Below are 19411 nucleotides of genomic sequence, written 5' to 3' on the forward strand. Positions count from 1 at the left end.
TCACTCTGTCAATGCATTTCTTGATTCCTGAAAATGTAAATGTTTTCTTATTTTTTTCAGTAATTATCTGTGTGCATTTTCATGACACATTGAAAGCGGTGCCGATGTGAGATAAGGTATGCCAATGTAAATTGATTGGTATTGATTTGGTGGGGGGGGGGGGGGGGGGTGGATCTGGCCCTCTCATCAGAGCAGAGTCTCATCCACTCCTCTTTCATGTGGAGGGTTTTTGGGAGGGTGACTGGTAGGGTACTACTGTCTGGTGGTAATCTTATGCCATGAGTGAGCAGCACCGATGCAGGGGTCCTATCTCTGTGCTTTAAATGCAGGCTTCTCCAAGGACAGCCGTGCTTATCAGTAAGTCCTAGAAAGGGGTCCGGTGAGCCCCACTATGCCCCTCCCCCTACTTGGGCGTCTCCCCATCCCCCATGGGGAGGCAGGCTGTGTCCTGGAGAAGAGAAGCTACTAACAGATCAAAGGCTGATGGCTTTCTGTGGAGCCCTGTGGAGCCCCTATCCATTGTGTCTGGGATTGAGGTATCACTGTGGTCCTCCCCTTGCCTTGCCCAGTCACACCCGTCATGCTTAGGTCTGGCACATGACTGACCAGCACGGCACTCTACCATCTTCGGGCTGGAGTCTTTTGCTTGACTTTAGTTTTGTTTATTTCCAGTCTGACAAATGGCTTATTGTATTTCTGTTGTAGAAAATGCCACGGGATCTGACTGCAATTGTATAATTTTTCCAAAAGGGAAAAAATGCACCAAACCCTTTATGGGTCATTCTATTTGATCTGTAATTGTGATTCAATGAGGTGGTCTACTAAGATACTTCAAAGCATTAATCATTTCCACCAATGTCCTACATTATTATGAAAAGTGGTCACTTATATTCCAAGATGGCGGAGCAGTCAGACGTTTTGTCGTGTCCCATGTGTATATGTATATTTACATATTTTCTTCACATATCTTTTTATATATTTTTTTCTAAAAACTCAACCTCAAAACACTCTCCTGCAACCCGCCTCACCAATTTAAAAAAAAAAGGGAAAAAAAGGATTATTTACATAAAATCTGAAATCCACAACAGAAGCTAGCCAGCGGTTAGCCAGAGGTTGGCCAGTTCACTGGCTAACGTTGGAGTTCAACTAGCCACGGTTGGCGGTCATCAGCTATCCCTTAGCTCGAAAAGCTATCGCCAGTTTTGTACAGGCTGACTCAGACCAGAGCATACCGGACCTATTTTCTCTCCATATCCCCGGATTTCTACTGCAGGCTCTGGACATTTACACCTGGATCTTGCAGCTAGCTAGCTGCTACCCGAGTGACTATTGGCTAACGTCGGTCCCGGAGCTAACATCAATTATTCCGGAGCTAGCCAGCTGAAGAGTTCCATCAGCCACTCCTGGGCTACAATCACCTATCCAGACTCGTTTTTACTGCCGATGCGGAGCCCCATTGGGCCTTCACGACTGGACTATCGATGTTATCTGCCCGAGGGAGTTATCCAACTGGCCCCTCCGTCGCGACGTAACCTGAACGCCCATCTGCGGCCCGCTAATCGTTAGCTGTCTTATCCTGTTGAGGATCTTATCCCGATCTTATCCCGGTATTGGGATTCATTGTCATGTGACCATGGCGGGGAATTCAAAACTGCAAGAGTAATCATTTCAAAAAATCAAATAATCAACTATTTTCCTCCATTTGAAAGATATATCTCCTAAATCTAACCACGCTGTCCGATTTTCAGAGGCATTACGGAGAATGCATAAAGTTAGGTTATGTGAGGAGAGTACATTGACAATAGCTGCGTGTAATGTTTAGCCAATTCAAAGAAGGGCATCAACAGACAGAAAACTAGCTAGAATTATGCACTTACCTTTGACAATCTGCATCAGATGACACTCATAGGACATTATGTTATACAATACATGCATTTTTAGTTCCATCAAGTTCATATTTATATCCAAAAACAGCATTTACAGTCGCGGTGAAATTCAGAATTTTTTTCGGCTCGAATGCACCCAGTGAATCCAGCATTACAAATCACGGAATTACTATTCGAAAACATTGGTAAATTATAATATTGTCATTCAAAGAATAATATATTATCATCTCGTAATTGCTACCGAAGGGCCAGATCTCAAAATAACTTTACTGGGAAATCACATTTTGTATAAACTGGGTACTATGCTAACAACAATAAGCTATATGCTAAGCTAAGCTAAGCTATACCGTTAGCATTAGCATCATCTAATATCGATAATAACATTCTAAATATCCCCTTACCTTTGATTATCTCCATCAGAAGGCGCTGCCAGAGATCCCAGGTCCAGAACAAATGTGGTTTCTTTTGACAAAGTTCATAATTTATGTCCAAATAGTTAGCGTTCAGTAGGCTCCCACAAAATGAGGTGGGCAGTGTAAAGTCACGTCGAAAAACTAAAGAAAACCTAGTAAATAATCTATTTACGTTTGTTTAAACATGTCAAACGTTGTTTAGCACTAATCTTTTGTTCCATTTTTAACGTGAAACATCAGTAAACATCAGTAATATTTTCACACAACCTATCAAGTGTCTAGAATAAACGATAATGACAAAGGCACTCTTCTCAGATTCATGCGCAGGCGCAAAAAATGAAGTGATGACGTGTCAACTTGTAAGCTTTCTAATTCGGTGTGTATTTATCACAGATGCTTCAAACAACTTTCTAAAGATCGTTGACATCTAGTGGAAGCAGTAGGAGTTGCGAACTGAATCCTTTCTCACTGTGGTATCTTTAAAACAATGACACTAAATAGTACAGCCACAAAATTCTCATTTTTTTTTATCTATTTTTCTCAGGTTTCTGCCTGCAATATGAGTTTTGTTATACTTACAGACACCATTCAAACTGTTTTAGAAAATTCAGAGTGTTTTCTATCCGAATGTGTTAATAATATGCATATCCTAGCTTCTGAGTTGGTGTAGGAGGCAGTTAAAAATGGGCACATATTTTTTTCAAAATTCTCAATACTGCCCCCGTGGCCCGTAGAGGTTATCGGCTGCTATCTGAATAGCTCTATCTGACAATTTTCTTGGGCCACTATAACTATTTTGACAATTGGACTGGTCCCCCTACCACACGGAACCCCACTAATCTACAGACGGAAACGCACGAGGTGGCTAAAAACAGACCTCGCTCCATCTTCTGCCAGCTGCACATATGGCCCGGTTACCTGTCTGAATCTTACGGGACCCTTATGATCACTCGGCTAAGCATGCCTCTCCTTAATGTCAATATGCCTTGTCCGTTGCTGTTCTGGTTAGTGTTTATTGGCTTATTTCACTGTAGAGCCTCTAGCCCTGCTCATTATAACTTATCCAACCTTTCAGTTCCACCACCCACACATGCTATGACATCTTCTGGTTTCAATTATGTTTCTAGAGACAATATCTCTCTCATCATCACTCAATGTCTAGGTTTACCTCCACTGTATTCATATCCTACCATACCTTTGTCTGTACATTATACCTTGAAGCCATTTTATTGCCCCCAGAAACCTGCTCATTTTACTCTCTATTCTGGACGTCATACACAACCAATTCTCATAGCTTTTAACCGTACCCACTCCTATTCCCAGGCGCTCTCTTTTGATGACTTCTGTAACTGTAATAGCCTTGGTTTCATGCATGTTAACATTAGAAGCCTTCTCCCCAAGTTTGTTTTATTCACTGCTTTAACACACACTGCCAACCCGGATGTCCTAGCCGTGTCTGAATCCTGGCTTAGGAAATCCACCAAAAACTCTGAAATCTTCATCCATAACTACATCATTTTCAGACAAGATAAAATGGCCAAAGGGGGCGGTGATGCAATCTACTGCAGAGATAGCCTGCAGAGTTCTGTCCTACTATCCAGGTCTGTACCCAAACAATTTGAACTTCTACTTTTAAAAATCCATCTCTCTAAAAACAAGTCTCTCACCGTTGCCGCCTGCTATAGACCACCCTCTGCCCCCAGCTGTGCTCTGGACACCATATGTGAACTGATTGCCCCACATCTATCTTGAGAGCTCGTGCTGCTAGGTGACCTAAACTGGGACATGCTTAACACCCCAGCCATCCTACAATCTAAGCTTGATGCCCTCAATCTCACACAAATTATCAATGAACCTACCAGGTACCACCCCAAAGCCGTAAACACGGGCACCCTCATAGATATCATCCTAACCAAATTGCCCTCTAAATACACCTCTGTTGTTTTCAACCAAGATCTCAGCGATCACTGCCTCATTGCCTGCATCTGTAACGGGTCAGCGGTCAAACGACCTCCACTCATCACTGTCAAACGCTCCCTGAAACATTTCAGCGAGCAGGCCTTTCTAATCGACCTGGCCCGGGTATCCTGGAATGACATTGACCTCATCCCGTCAGTAGAGGATGCCTGGTTATTTTTTTAAATGCCTTCCTCACCATCTTAAATAAGCATGCCCCATTCAAGAAATGTAGAACCAGGAATAGATATAGCCTTGGTTCTCTCCAGACCTGACTGCCCTTAACCAGCACAAAAACATCCTGTGGCGTTCTGCATTAGCATTAAACAGCCCCTGTGATATGCAACTTTTCAGGGAAGTTAGAAACCAATATACACAGGCAGTTAGAAAAGCCAAGGCTAGCTTTTTCAAGCAGAAATTTGCTTCCTGCAACACAAACTCAAAAAAGTTCTAGGACACTGTAAAGTCCATGGAGAATAAGAACACCTCCTCCCAGCTGCCCACTGCACTGAGGATAGGAAACTCTGTCACCTCCGATAAATCCACTATAATTGAGAATTTCAATAAACATTTTTCTACGGCTGGCCATGCTTTCCACCTGGCTACCCCTACCGCGGTCAACAGCACTGCACCCCCCACAGCTACTCGCCCAAGCCTTCCCCATTGCTCCTTCTCCTAAATCCAGTCAGCTGATGTTCTGAAAGAGCTGCAAAATCTGGACCCCTACAAATCAGCTGGGCTAGACAATCTGGACCCTTTCTTTCTAAAATTATCTGCCGGAATTTTTGCAACCCCTATTACTAGCCTGTTCAACCTCCCTTTCGTGTCGTCTGAGGTTCCAAAAGATTGGAAAGCAGCTGCTCTCATCCCCCTCTTCAAAGGAGGGGACACTCTTGACCCAAACTGCTACAGACCTATATTTATCTTACCCTGCCTTTCTAAGGTCTTCGAAAGCCAAGTCAACAAACAGATTACCGACCATTTCGAATCCCACGGCACTTTCTCCGCTATGCAATCTGGTTTCAGAGCCGGTCATGGGTGCACCTCAGCCACGCTCAAGGTCCTAAACGATATCGTAACCGCCATTGATAAGAAACAATACTGCGCTGCCATATTCAATGACCTGGCCAAGGCTTTCGACTCTGTCAATCAACACATCCTCATCGGCAGACTCAATAGCCTTGGTTTCTCAAATGATTGCCTCGCCTGGTTCACCAACTACTTCTCTGATAGAGTTCAATGTGTCAAATCGGATAGCCTGTTGTCCGGGCCTCTGGTAGTCTCTATGGGGGTGCCACAGAGTTAAATTCTTGGGCCAACTCTTTTCTCTGTATATATCAATGATGTCGCTCTTGCTGCTGGGGAGTCTCTGATCCACCTCTACGCAGACGACACCATTCTGTATACTTCTGGCCCTTCTTTGGACACTGTGTTAACAACCCTCCAGACGAGCTTCAATGCCATACAACTCTCCTTCCGTGGCCTCCAACTGCTCTTAAATACAAGTAAAACTAAATGCATGCTCTTCAACCGATCGCTGCCCGCACCTGCCCGCCCGTCCAGCATCACTACTCTGGACGGTTCTGACTTAGAATATGTGGACAACTACAAATACCTAGGTGTCTGGTTAGACTGTAAGCTCTCCTTCCAGACTCACATCAAACATCTCCAATCCAAAATTAAATCTAGAATTGGCTTCCTATTTCGCAACAAAGCATCCTTCACTCATGCTGCCAAACATACCCTCCTAAAACTGACCATCCTACCGATCCTCGACTTCGGCGATGTCATTTACAAAATAGCCTCCAATACCCTACTCAATAAACTGGATGCAGTGTATCACAGTGCCATCCGTTTTGTCACCAAAGCCCCATATACTACCCACCATTGCGACCTGTACGCTCTCGTTGGTTGGCCCTCGCTTCATACTCGTCGCCAAACCCACTGGCTCCAGGTCATCTACAAGACCCTGCTAGGTAAAGTCCCCCCTTATCTCAGCTCACTGGTCACCATAGCAGCACCCACCTGTAGCACGCGCTCCAGCAGGTATATCTCTCTGGTCACCCCCAAAGCCAATTCCTCCTTTGGCCGTCTCTCCTTCCAGTTCTCTGCTGCCAATGACTGGAACGAACTACAAAAATCTCTGAAACTGGAAACACTTATCTTCCTCACTAGCTTTAAGCACCAGCTGTCAGAGCAGCTCACAGATCACTGCACCTGTACATAGCCCATCTATGATTTTCCCAAACAACTACCGCTTCCCCTACTGTATTTATGTATTTTGCTCCTTTGCACCCCATTATTTCTATTTCTACTTTGCACTTTCTTCCACTACAAATCTACCACTCCAGTGTTTTACTTGCTATATTGTATTTACTTTGCCACCATGGCCTTTTTTGCCTTTACCTCCCTTATCTCACCTCATTTGCTCACATTGTATATAGACTTTTTTTATGTGTCGAACTGCTTTGCTTTATCTTGGCCAGGTCGCAATTGTAAATGAGAACTTGTTCTCAACTTGCCTAACTTGCCTACCTGGTAGAGCATGGTGTTTGCAACGCCAGCATGGTGTGTGCAACGCCAGGGTTGTGGGTTCGATTCCCACGGGGGGCCAGTACTAAAAAATGCATAAAATGAAATGTATGCATTTACTACTGCAAGTCGCTCTGGATAAGAGTGTCTGCTAAATGACTAAAATGTAAATGTAATTCAGAGGCTTTCTGTTGCTACCATCATAACTGCAAAAAGTGAAATCTAGACAAGCCTAAATATATTTTGAGTGATAATTCACTTTTTAAAATAAATCCTCACCAAGCTAAAATTATTTAATCTCATTGGCAAAATTGGGTAAAATATATAGAAAAATTATCTTGAAATAAGATAATTTACTTGTATTAAGCCTTTTGGGGGGGGGGTTAAAATAAGCACAAGTATCTACCAATGACGTTAGGTAATTTAGCTTGGTAATAGACACTAAGTGAATTATCACAATGTAAGATATTTAGGCTTGCTTAGATTTCCCTTTTTGCAGTGCAGGTTATTGCTTTAGCAGACTACTCTGGTACATGTCATCGCACCATCTGACCCACCTCAGCCAATAACACTTTAAAAATAGTAGCTCTGTTGAGGATGTACTCGAGCCCTGTATCTGTCTAGTTGACCTAAAAACCAGACAACCTTTTTGTTTTGACAGAAACGACTCAAAACATGGCCTCCCCATGGAGTAGCCTAGCCAGGATCAGACAGATGCTAATGCTAGCAGCACACGCTACACTCCTTCTCTGAAGACTGTATAACATGCTTCTCTCCAATCACACGCATTGAAGCCTCTACTCTGTGTGCTCACCACGCACAGTGACAGGCTTCATCATGGCCTTTTTAGCATTTTCATACTACATTGTGTTAATTGACTACTCCCACCAGCTGGAAGTAAAATGTTTATGCACTGACGAGAAGAGAGGCGGCGATGCTAGCTTAGCTTCCTGTAGCTCTAAAGTGTGCCATGGCATCATACATGCATCCCCTGGCTGGGAGTGAACCCTTTGATCTGATTTGCTTCTGAGAAACATCATCATTTATTGATGCTTCCATTAAAGTAGCATAGATGTCTGGGTGGAGTTAGGGGGAGAAGGTGGCACACTAGTGGGACTGGAGAACAGAAGACTAGCTACAGAAGACTAGCTACAGAAGACTAGCTATAGAACAGTAGCTACAGACTAGCCAGGCTACACAGAGATCTGAATGTCCACCACACTTCTTCCTTCTTTCTTCTCCTCCTTAAAATGTTCTTCTTCCTATTTCTTCCTTCCTTTTTCTTTCTTCTTCAAGCTGAGCTCAAAACGTGCAGCTCTGAAGCTGCTTATCGGAGATTGTTCAGCTTCAGAGGAGCTGACGTCTTTTGTTTGTATTTTCTAAAACAGACAGATGTGTTCTGCTGCAATTTCAAGAGTGGATAGTTTCAAGCTGTGTTGAAATACTTATTTTAACTGTCTGTACCAACAACTGAGGCATTTGTGAATCACGCTAACGTGGGTTTGTTTCTCTGTTCTGGCTGTTTGGCTTCAGTTGAGACACATTTACATTTTAGTACTTTAGTAGACACTCTTATCCCGAGCCACGGTGTAACACTGATCTCCCTGTTATTAATCTAAACACATTATACTGGTTGAAATAATCCTTAATTTGTAATATGGCACTATGGTTGAACAATCATGAATATCCTTTGTATTTTGCAACAATGATAACCTGTAATGAATGAAAACACATGGAAATGAAATGCCTACATAAATAATGCTAATGTATTTGAATGCTGAAGTGCTACTACAATATTGCCTTTTTAATGACCAAACTGCCAACCACCCTTTCCCCAGGTTCATCCAGGGAGGTGAAGGCTCCTGAGGATGTGTCTGAGCGGATGCTCCAGAAGCTGAGGGGCCGGAGGGAGTTCACCGTTGTGGTCACCCTGAAACAGGAGCACTTCAACTCTGGGGTCATCCTCTCCATCCACCACTCTGAACAGAGGTACGGCCAGAGCCATTACAAATACGTACTGAATACAATGCTAGAGTCCTCACAATACCCACTGACCACAATGCCAGAGTCCTCATAAAACACACTGGTCAGAGTATGAATGGCTCACCTTTGCAGTGAAGTCCTTTAAACAAAATATGGGATTGTCATTTGTGCGTAAAATGTGTTGAGGGTACATACAGTATTTTTGTGTTTTTGTAAATCTGTTAGTGCAGCAGGAATCAGATGACAAAACAGACTAAACAATGCTGTACAGAAAAAGCAAATTACACCAACACTTTATTCCTAGTACATCACCAAACTAAACACACAACCGTGGTGATTGTGAACAGTTAGTTAGCTAGTATGCTGATCTGTTTTCCAGTCAGGACGCCACATAATGTGTTGATTGAACTGTGTATATTAAAGTCAGCGCAGAGTAAAGACCTCATAGCGATGTTAATGACTTTCCCCAGCTCTGATTAGCTGAGCCAGACTGTGTGCAGGATGTGTGTTCACGCTACAGAACCATTGTTTCATTTGGTTTAGAAATGGGTTGTTGGATGTTACTGGATTTGTGCAGCTGGTATATTGTGCATGGCTGGAGGACAATAACTCATTAGATTCGGTTTGTAGATAAATCCACTCCACCGCTACAGTTCTTCTAAATGGCTGTTTTTCTTTTGAATAATGCTTTGAAGTGAGTAGAAGTCTTTAAAGCCAGAGCTGTATTGGCAACTCTGTCAGCTCTTTCCATTAGTGTCGCTACTTCACATGGGGAATCTCAACGGACTAGACAGAAGGAAGGCAGGGGTTTCCTGGAATACCAATGTACCAATGAGTTTACTCCTCTCACTCACATTACACATATGCATTAGTGTTGTCTCGCTGAAGCTGTCCTTGACAGCCGTTGAGGAGCATTAAGCTGGCACTTCAAGTGATTGGATCTTGAAAGGGTTTGCAGATCTACAGAGGAATGTGTCATGATTCTTTGAAACAGGGTGAAGCACTTATAATTTACCATGGGGTGAGTGCGGTGCACAATCCACTTTACTGGAAGGATTCTGATTCAGGGAATGAACAGGAAATGTTCAGCTATCTGTAGAGTTATGGGTGTGGTCTGTCCTCAATTTTACTGCCTTTTTACCTCTGTTAGTGATGTTGTGGTTGAATTGGGTAGTGTGTGTGCACGTGCACTACATGGCCATAAGTATGTGGACACCCCTTCAAATTGGTGGATTCGGCTACTTCAGCCACAGCCGTTACTGACAGGTGTTTAATATCGAGCCCACAGCCATGCAATCGGCATAGACCAACATTGGCAGTAGAATGGCCTGTACTGAAGAGCTCAGTAACTTTCAAAGTGGCACCGTCATAGGATGCCACCTTTCCAACAAGTCAGTTTGCCAAATTTCTGCCCTGCTAGAGCTGCCCCGGTCAACTGTAAGTGCCTTTATTGTGAAGTGGAAATGTCTAGGAACAACAGCTGCTCAAACGCGAATAGGTAGGCCACACAAGCTCACAGAAGGGGACCGACGAGTGCTGAAGCACGTAGTGCGTAAACATTTTCTATCTATTGGAAAACCTTCCCAGAAGAGTGGAGGCTGTTATATCAGCAAAGGGGGGACCAACTCCATATTAATGCCCATGATTTTGGAATGAGATGTTCGACGAACAGTTGTCCACATACTTTTAGCCATGTAGTGTATGTGCGTAGCATTTTCTCTCGCAATATTCCATCTGCTCATTCTTTCAGGATCCACTTTAGACAAACTTGTGTCCATATCAATTCCTCTCTCCATCCATATTCTGTCTGCTCGTCCCTTCAGGTTCCTGGAGTTGGAGAGCAGTGGGCAGCGCAATGAGGTGCGTCTCCACTACCGCACCAAGGGTCAGAAGGCCCACACCGAGGTGTTTCCCTACAGCCTGGCAGACGGACAGTGGCACAAGGTTTCTGTGGCTGTCAGCGCCTCCCACATCATACTGCACGTTGACTGCAACAGGTAGACTAAATGTACTGAGATATAACCATGTTTCATTTAATCCGGTATTATTCCTAGTATGAACTACCTATAATAAGTAGGGAATAGGATGACTGAAGAGGGTGTATTTTAGTGTTAGAGGCATTATTACCAATCAATTTAATCAAATATGTGACTCACCACCTGGATTTGGTCTTATGTAGCAAAATTAGATTATTATTTATTTTTTTACATTGGATAAAAGTAGAGACTCAGAGCTACAAAATGGTATATCATACACTGCATTTCTGAGGAACAATGGGAAAGTAATTATGCTTTGAAAGTTGATAAACTTGTAAACTCACTTTTGAGAATGTTTTCTGAATGTTTTGGTATCTAGTGAAGAGCTCTTCTTTGTCTACACCCATTCAGCATCGTTCACACCCTCTGAAGCTTGAGCCCCACCCATCTCGTTTCGCTCTCGGAGCGTTCAAGGCGCACACTTGATGATTTGTTTAACTCTGGATAGCATGAAAACAGCCTAACCAGCTCTGCTGGCAACAATTTCATGACGCTTTTTTGCCGACGTTTGCTGACACCTTTAGCTTAAGAGATGTAGCTAGCTAGCTATTTAAACAATGAACCTAGCTAGGTAAACAACGTTTAAGATCACACACGTCACGTAACGTTAGCTAACGATCCAGCCAGCTAACGTTAGCTACAATAAACATCGTGCCAAATCATGTCGCTAGTACCCTGCATGAATCTGCTGGGAGCTAACCAACCAGGTTCAATGTTAACTAGCTAACGTTAGGCTCTAACTAGCAAAGCAAACGACTCTGGGATACGACTAATAACGTCATACACGTAACGTTAGCTAGGGAGCCAGCCAGCTAATGTTAGCTAGCTAGCTAACAGTACACTTTAGCTTGAAATGAAAACACTTTCTGACAAAATTAGAAACTTGTAATATCTGAAAATGTAGCTAGCTAGACTATCTTACCCATATACATCATCATGCATGATGGATGCGTCTCCCTGTCACGGATGCCATGCCACGGTAGCCCTTAGTTTGAAGATGTAATCCGGTGTTTTCTCCATCTCTTTAGCTATCATACTCCAATCCCACTGATTTCAAAACTTGATCCTCCAGAAAGTGGTGAGCAACACTTACGCAGCTCCACTACACAATACATTTAAAAAAAAGCCTCGTTCATCAGGATTACCAACACAGACTGACCAACTCAAATAGACAGAAGCCCTTTATATGTCAGACCAATCCGAACTCCTCTTTCGGTATGTCTAGCCCACTCATTATCTCAGCCAATCATGGCTAGTGGAAAGGTTGCTGACTTTTTCTGTGGCTTAACCAACAAGGCTCATAATTGTAAAGTTGTATGCGTATTAACAGATGGCATATACGTTTCTTATTAAGGCACATGAAAGTTTACATGTTCCAGAAGGCATTTCTACCAAAAAAACACATTTTGATTAAGAAAAAAAAAGAATGGCTCTCCTGTGAAGTCATGACTTGCGACAAATGCCTAGTTTCCTGAAATGGGTCACATATTATTACTGTTACAAGCTTTAGTGGTTGTAGCATTAGAAGGTGTGGTGTGGTGTGGTTGGCAAATACAGTATGTTTTATGATGAGCAGTAATCATGTTTTGCTGACCCGTTCCTGTCTTTCTGTCTCTGTAGGATCTATGAGAGGGTGGTGGAGATCCCATTCATGGACATCCCTGAGGACACAACCTTCTGGTTAGGGCAGCGGAGCAGCGCCCATGGCTTTTTCAAGGTAAACATTACATGTTTTGTAAAGCTGAAGACTCTTCATGGTGGCTTAGGTTTGACGGTGTGGCATAAACGGTGCTGATGCTGCTTGATAAATTATTCAAATAATTGAAGAGGAAATTAAGCGCGTGGACGTAGTTTTCCCACATGCCACCCTGGTACGTACCCAGCACCCCCCTTCCCATCCTCGGTTGTTTAGCCCTGGACTTGTTTTATTTATTATGGCTGGGAATTTAATTGCTCACATTTTCTCAAGACTGTCAATGTAATTTGTGCATTCTTTCTCCTTTCTCTCCCTCACTGCTAAGAATACATTTACATTTTTGTCCCATAAATTGTTTCCCCCTAGTCTGCTGCTCTATGCATTGCTGCCGTAATTATCCCACTAACACTGATTTGGGAGAAATCATTAAACTCTCTGGACCGTGCTCATTAAACATGGTCCATTGTTTATCAGACGTGAAGACATGTATCACCCCTCACAGCGGTTTAATCCACATGGGAACATCCTTCCCATATTGATAACTTCGAGTATAATGTCAGCTTTAATGTCGGATTTTACCTATTTTAACCACACTGGTACTACTTTTTGTTTGCTGTCAGGCAGAACGTGTTTGTGTGTCTGTGTGTTGAACTGCGTGTGTATAATTTTGTGTGACGCTCCTGGCTGTTGCATTTCCTCTGCGTTAATTGGCAGATGAAAGAAGACTTGGAGGTCACCCACTAATCTTGACGTGTGCCCACCACACCTCCCCCTTTCGTGCCTCTGAAGCCCTGATTAGTGCTGGGAAAGGAAAGCCACATCTCATCTAAGGGAAAACTCCTTCATTAACGATCAGACATTCTTTCTCTCGGTTTGGATGGGGGTTTAGAGGAAGCAAAAATTGCATCCCCAGCAGTATAGTGGCAAACACTTTTATCACAGAAATGGGATGATACCCATTCAGCAGTTCGATATTATAGCATCCTACATATATAATATACCATGATGTGTGTGAAGGAGAAGTCCATAAGATGATTCATTCACAATTGATTACCAATTTAGTTGCATTTAGATCTTCATCTTTCATTAGAAGACACTGTGTGTGGTTTACAGCTGTAGTCTACATCTGGAAAGTAGCTAGTTAGTAATCATACACTCAATAACCTTTCACACTAAATGCCCACATTCATCAGTGATACATACATGCATTATCGTCCCTAGTCTAATCGTTTTTAAGCCTTCCACTGAGTTAGTCTAAATTACCGGGAGATGGAAACATGTTTAACAAAACATGACTCATGCCTGCTTCCATCTCGCATGATGTTGCCATAAGGAATCAGCTAATTGGTTTCTTTGGATTTTAATTCATGGCCAGTAAATTAAAGTGGCAAGACAATTTAAAAAAACAATTTCTCATAAGTTGCGTGGCTCCACTTCTGTAAGAGAAGTACATGCACTCAAGGAATGAGATGGGCCAGGTTTCCATGGTTACTGAGTGTCTGGATTTGTGCTTCGACCATACGATGATAGGCTATACAATGAGGATACCTATGAATCAAATTGAATGTGTATCTCATAGCTATGCTTATCAAAGGGAATCAGGAGAAAACAGAAATTGCAATTATATTCATTATTGGTTCAATTTACATCCCATTTCAGTCCAATTATCTCAACGGACATCAGGCTGTACCAGTCCAGAGAACACATTAACTCAGAATAAACTTGTCAGACTCCCTCCCTGCTATCGAAACATACATTTCCAGTAACAGTAATCTTCACTAAATATTTAATACATTTGTTTACTTATAGCACAGTATTTATTGGTGTGTGTGTGTGTGTGTGTTAAGAATATTAGACCATCTCTCATCTATTTTCTACCTATTGCACATGTAGTTGTCCTAGCTTCTCTTTATATAACACCATCCACTGCACTGTGATGACGGCTATCCTCTCATTTAGGGGTGCTATCTGTGATCAAGTAGGACACATTTAGTCAGACGAGACAGTACGCTCTGTGCTGGCTGTAACTAAGCCACTGTTTTTTTTCTATGTGTGTCTGCAGGGTGTAATGCAGGACGTTCAGATATTAGTCATGCCTCAGGGATTCATCTCCCAGTGCCCAGATCTCAACCGGAGTAAGTCCACACCGTAGGAGGTTGCTGAGGGGAGAACGGCTCATAATAATGCCTGGAACGGAGCAAATGGAATGGTATCAAACACCTGGAAATCATTTGTTTGATCTATTTGATACCATTCCACTACTTATTGGTGCAGTCATATTAAAATGTTATTCACCTGTAACAACGTTATGTGTAAATATGTTGTCTCTGTGGTCTGTTCTTTTCTAGCTTGCCCAACCTGCAATGACTTCCACGGACTGGTGCAGAAGATCATGGAATTGCAGGATATCTTAGCCAAAACATCCAGCAAGGTACTGTAATGTATCCTGATCATAAACCTTTGTTGTCAAGGCTGATACCTCAGGCTATTCATTTCTGTTTCAACAAGTTTCATTCACCATCAAAGGGCATCTATGGTCTACCTACAGTGCCTTTGGAAAGTATTCGATATTTTGATACGTTACAGCCTTATTCTGAAATTGATTTTTTTTTAAATAAACCTCAGCAATGTACACACAATACCCCATAATGACAAAGCGAAAACACGTTTTTAGAAACAGAAATACCTTATTTACATAAGTATTCAGACCCTTTGGTATAAGACTCAAAAATGTTTCCATTGATCATCCTTGAAATGTTTCTACAACTTGATTGGAGTCCTCCTGTGGTAAATTCCATTGATTGGACATGATTTGGAAAGGCACACGCCTGTCTATATCAGGTCCCACAGTTGACAGTGCATGTCAGAACAAAAACCAAGCCATGAGGTCAAAGGAATTGTCCATAGAGCTCCGAGACAGGATTGTGTCGAGGCACAGATCGATGGAAGGGTACCAAAACATTTCTCAAGCATTGAAGGTCCCCAAGAACACAGTGGCCTCCATCATTCTTAAATGGAAGAAGTTTGGAACTCCAAGACTCTTCCTAGAGCTGGCCGCCAGGTCAAATTGAGCAATCAGGGGAGAAGGGTCTTGGTCAGGGAGGTAACCAAGAACCCGATGGTCACGCTGACAGAGCTCTAGAGTTTCTCTGTGGCGATGGGAGAACCTTCCAGAAGGACAACCATCTCTGCAGCACTCCACCAATCAGGCCTTCATGGTAGAGTGACCAGACGGAAGCCACTCCTCAGTAAGAGGCACATGACAGCCCGCTTGGAGTTTGCCAAAAGGCAACTAAAGACTCTGACCATGAGAAACAAGATTGACTGGTCTGATGAAACCAAGATTGAAATGTTTGGCCTGAAAGCCAAACGTCATGTCTGGAGGAAACCTGGCACCATCCCTACGGTGAAGCATGGTGGTGGCAGCATCATGTTGTAGGGATGTTTTTCTGCAGCAGGGACTGGGAGATTAGTCAGGATCGAGGCAAAGATGAACAGCGCAAAGTACAGAGATCCTTAATGAAAACCTGCTCCAGAGCACTCAGGACCTCAGACTGGGGTGAATGTCCACCTTCCAACAGGTCAACAACCCTAAGCACACAGCCAAGACAACACAGCAGTGGCTTCGGGACAAGTCTTTGAATGTCCTTGAGTGGTCCAGCCAGAGCCCGGACTTCAGATCCCGGACTTGAATTCGAAGGAACATCTCTGGAGAGACCCTGAAAATAGCTGTGCAGCAACTCTCCCATCCAACCTGACAGAGCTTGAGAGAATCTGCAGAGAAAAATGGGAGAAACTCCCCAAGAACAGGTGTGCCAAGCTTGTAGCGTCATACCCATGAATACTCAAGGCTGTAATCGCTGCCAAAGGTGCTTCAACAAAGTACTGAGTAAAGGGTCTGAATACTTATGTAAATGTGATATTTCAGTTTGGTATTTTAAATAAATTACCAAAAATGTCTAAAAACCTGTTTTTGCTTAGTCATTATGGGGTATTGTGTGTAGATTGATACATTTTTAGGGGGGTTCAGTTTTAGAACAAGGCTGTAACCTAACAAAATGTGGAAAAAGTCAAGGGATCTGAATACTTTCCAAAGGCAATGTATATGAATCTACTTTGATGATGTCATACTCTGTAGATCTCCTTTAGTGCATGGTTGACTGTAACAAGGCTTGTAGTAGAATGCGTTTCATGTGTATATAGATCAGTGGTCACCAACCTTTTCTGAGTCAAAATCGCTTTCTGAGTCAAAATGCAAGCTGAGATCTACCGCTCAGATTTTTTTTTACATAACTTAGAAAATTTAAGTTTATGCAACATTAACCAATCAAAAACAGTTCTGTGGCAATGACGTTTGTGCAGTAGGCTATAGGCCCAATACATAATCATTGCATATTGGCTAAGCTTGAATTGCCTTGCCATTGTTGTTCTTCTCAGACTATTTTGAAATGATATTTACAAAATGTAGGTGTATGATCACTTATTACTTATGAGGCACCGCTGAGAGAGCATAATAATTATAACAACGCAAGCTTATCTGAAATAATTTGCTATACTCATTCATTGCAGTGCTGGTTGTATCGTGAGTGGAAGTAGCGAGAACGTGCATTTTATGGCTTATAAAAGTGTTGAACAAAGTGTTGACAGTGCTGAATAACAATTTAAACATGAACATACATTTAAAAACAGCAGCCGTTTGCTGTATGTGTTGAGTCTCTCTCTAGTCATGGTTTTAAGTGTTGCTGTGCGTTCGAGATTTATTTTTACAGTCTATGGCTCAATGAAACTGTGCAGACACAGATAGCTCAGTGGTCTGAGCTATCTGATTGGCCAGCGGTAAGCCTATGGGTTCACTTGATCTTCTCTGGGCCTGCCCGGTAGGCGGAGTTCTACCTTCAGACACATGAAATGGTTAAAAATGGGAACACTTTGCCTTTCTGGGGCTAGGGCTGCTGAATCAAGTGCACCTCCAGCCAACAGCACAAAACAAGTAAAAAAACATAGGAACGCAAGGCTTTACCGTTGGGTTTTTACAGAAATGTTTGGTGATCAACTAGGAATGCCTTGGAGATCAACAGGTTGGTGACCACTGATATAGATGGATTATATGCACCGATCTGAGACCCTCTCCCTCCCTCCATCCCCCTCCCTCCCTTTGTATCTGGGCCTGGCTTGGCCAGCTGTCCAGAGCAGAGGAGATGATGAATGGTCTGGATGGATGCTACTGTGAGAGGACCTGCAGCGTCAAGGGGGTCGTCTACAGAGAGGACGAATCATTGACAGATGGCTGCAGGAACTGCACATGCACGGTGGGCTATATCAGTGTGTGTGAGTGTGTGTACAGTATGTGTACACTGACTGACTGTACAAAATATTATGGACACCTGCTATTTCCATGAAATAGACTGACCAGGGGAGTCCAGGTGAAAGCTTGGATTATTGATGTCACTTGTTAAATCCACTTTCAATCAGTGTAGATGAAGGGTAGGAGACCGGTTAAAGAAGGATTTTTAAGCCTTTAGACAATAGAGACATGGATTGTGTATGTGTGCCATTCAGAGGGTAAATGGGCAAGTCAAAAGTTTCCCGTGTGTATCAAGAATGGTTCACCAACCAAAAGACATCCAGCCAACTTGACACATCTGTGGGAAGCATTAGAGTCAACATGGGTCAGTATCCCTGTGGAACACTTTTGCCACGTTGTAAAGTCCATGCCCCAATAAATTGAGACTGTTCAGAGGGCAAAAGGGGCGGGGGTGCAATCAATATTAGGAAGGTGTTCTTAATGCTTTGTACACTCATTGTATATAACTGGTGTGTGTATGTGTGCTTGCATTTGGTTTTACTATCCTTGTGGGCTTCAGAAGTGCCGACATTTCACCAGTCCCCATAAGGAAAAAGGCTATTTTAGTGATTGGGGTCATGGTTAGGGGTTAGGGAAAATAGGATTTTGAATGGGAATCTATTTTTTGGTCCACACAAAGATAGTAAAACAAACGTGTGTGTGTGTGTGTGTGTGTGTGTGAGGGATTCAATCCCATTGTTGACCCTGCCTATGTTTTTGTCTTCTGTTAATCAATTGTTGGTGGGAGGGGGGGGGGGGGGGCAGTACTCCATTGTTGATGGCTTATGTTCTCATTACTTCATTGGTTTGAGAGGAGTGTTGCCCTAGATATTTAAAGAAAACAGGACAGAAAACACTGAGGAATTATAGAAAACATACACAGTAACTAGGATTAAACAGAGCACCAGGACTAAGCTATGCTGGACAGACCCTCTCAAGTGTCTACTTTCCTCTTCACCAAGTATGTCAAAGGAGCGTAAATACTTATGAGAGGGCTGGGGTTATTTAGCACATCAAAAGAGATTTCACCTCTGTCACTCTCCCAGCTATAGGACATGCATTACTTTCTATGCCACTGGACTTCTGAAATGAGCCAATGGGGTGGATCTGTGGCTTAGCACCTGCAGCTGAGATAAACTGAGGAGATCACATATTTCTCAGTACATTACATTGGTATAATGTGAGTAAATCACATCTCTCACTACATTGCACCTAATTACTCTCGACAGATGATAATTGTCGTCTGCGATTCGTTCCGCCCCGTTCGTCTAATGAATCATCGGTGCTCATCGACGTGTCACTTCCCTGATGCAGACTGCAATTATGCCATTAGATAGACGTGTTCGTTACCTTATGTGTGGCAATTAGCCGCGACCTTTGAAACTCAAAGGTCACGGCATTAAGATGTTATCAGTTATGGTGGATCAGTCACATACAGTGGTTCTTCCTTTAAATGTTGCATCATACTGCAGCACAGCTTGCAGGGTGCTGCAGAATGGTATGGCACGTTGGAGTGCATGACGTCATAGTATTTTACTCTCAGCCATTGTCTCCATTAATGCTAG

General features: G+C 42.9%; 1 protein-coding gene across 1 annotated transcript in view; it reads left to right on the forward strand.

The window, feature by feature from the left end:
* Positions 1 to 19411, forward strand: part of LOC115151822 (protein kinase C-binding protein NELL2) — a 116678-nt gene that overhangs the window by 13286 nt on the left and 83981 nt on the right. Inside the window, exons 3-8 of the mRNA XM_029696078.1 lie at positions 8626 to 8776; positions 10594 to 10767; positions 12427 to 12523; positions 14565 to 14637; positions 14851 to 14933; positions 17683 to 17811. Of these exons, the coding sequence (XP_029551938.1) occupies positions 8626 to 8776; positions 10594 to 10767; positions 12427 to 12523; positions 14565 to 14637; positions 14851 to 14933; positions 17683 to 17811 (707 nt within the window). The remainder of the gene's footprint in view (positions 1 to 8625; positions 8777 to 10593; positions 10768 to 12426; positions 12524 to 14564; positions 14638 to 14850; positions 14934 to 17682; positions 17812 to 19411) is intronic.

Source organism: Salmo trutta, chromosome 17 (assembly GCF_901001165.1).
Source record: "Salmo trutta chromosome 17, fSalTru1.1, whole genome shotgun sequence".
Lineage (NCBI taxonomy): Eukaryota > Metazoa > Chordata > Actinopteri > Salmoniformes > Salmonidae > Salmo > Salmo trutta.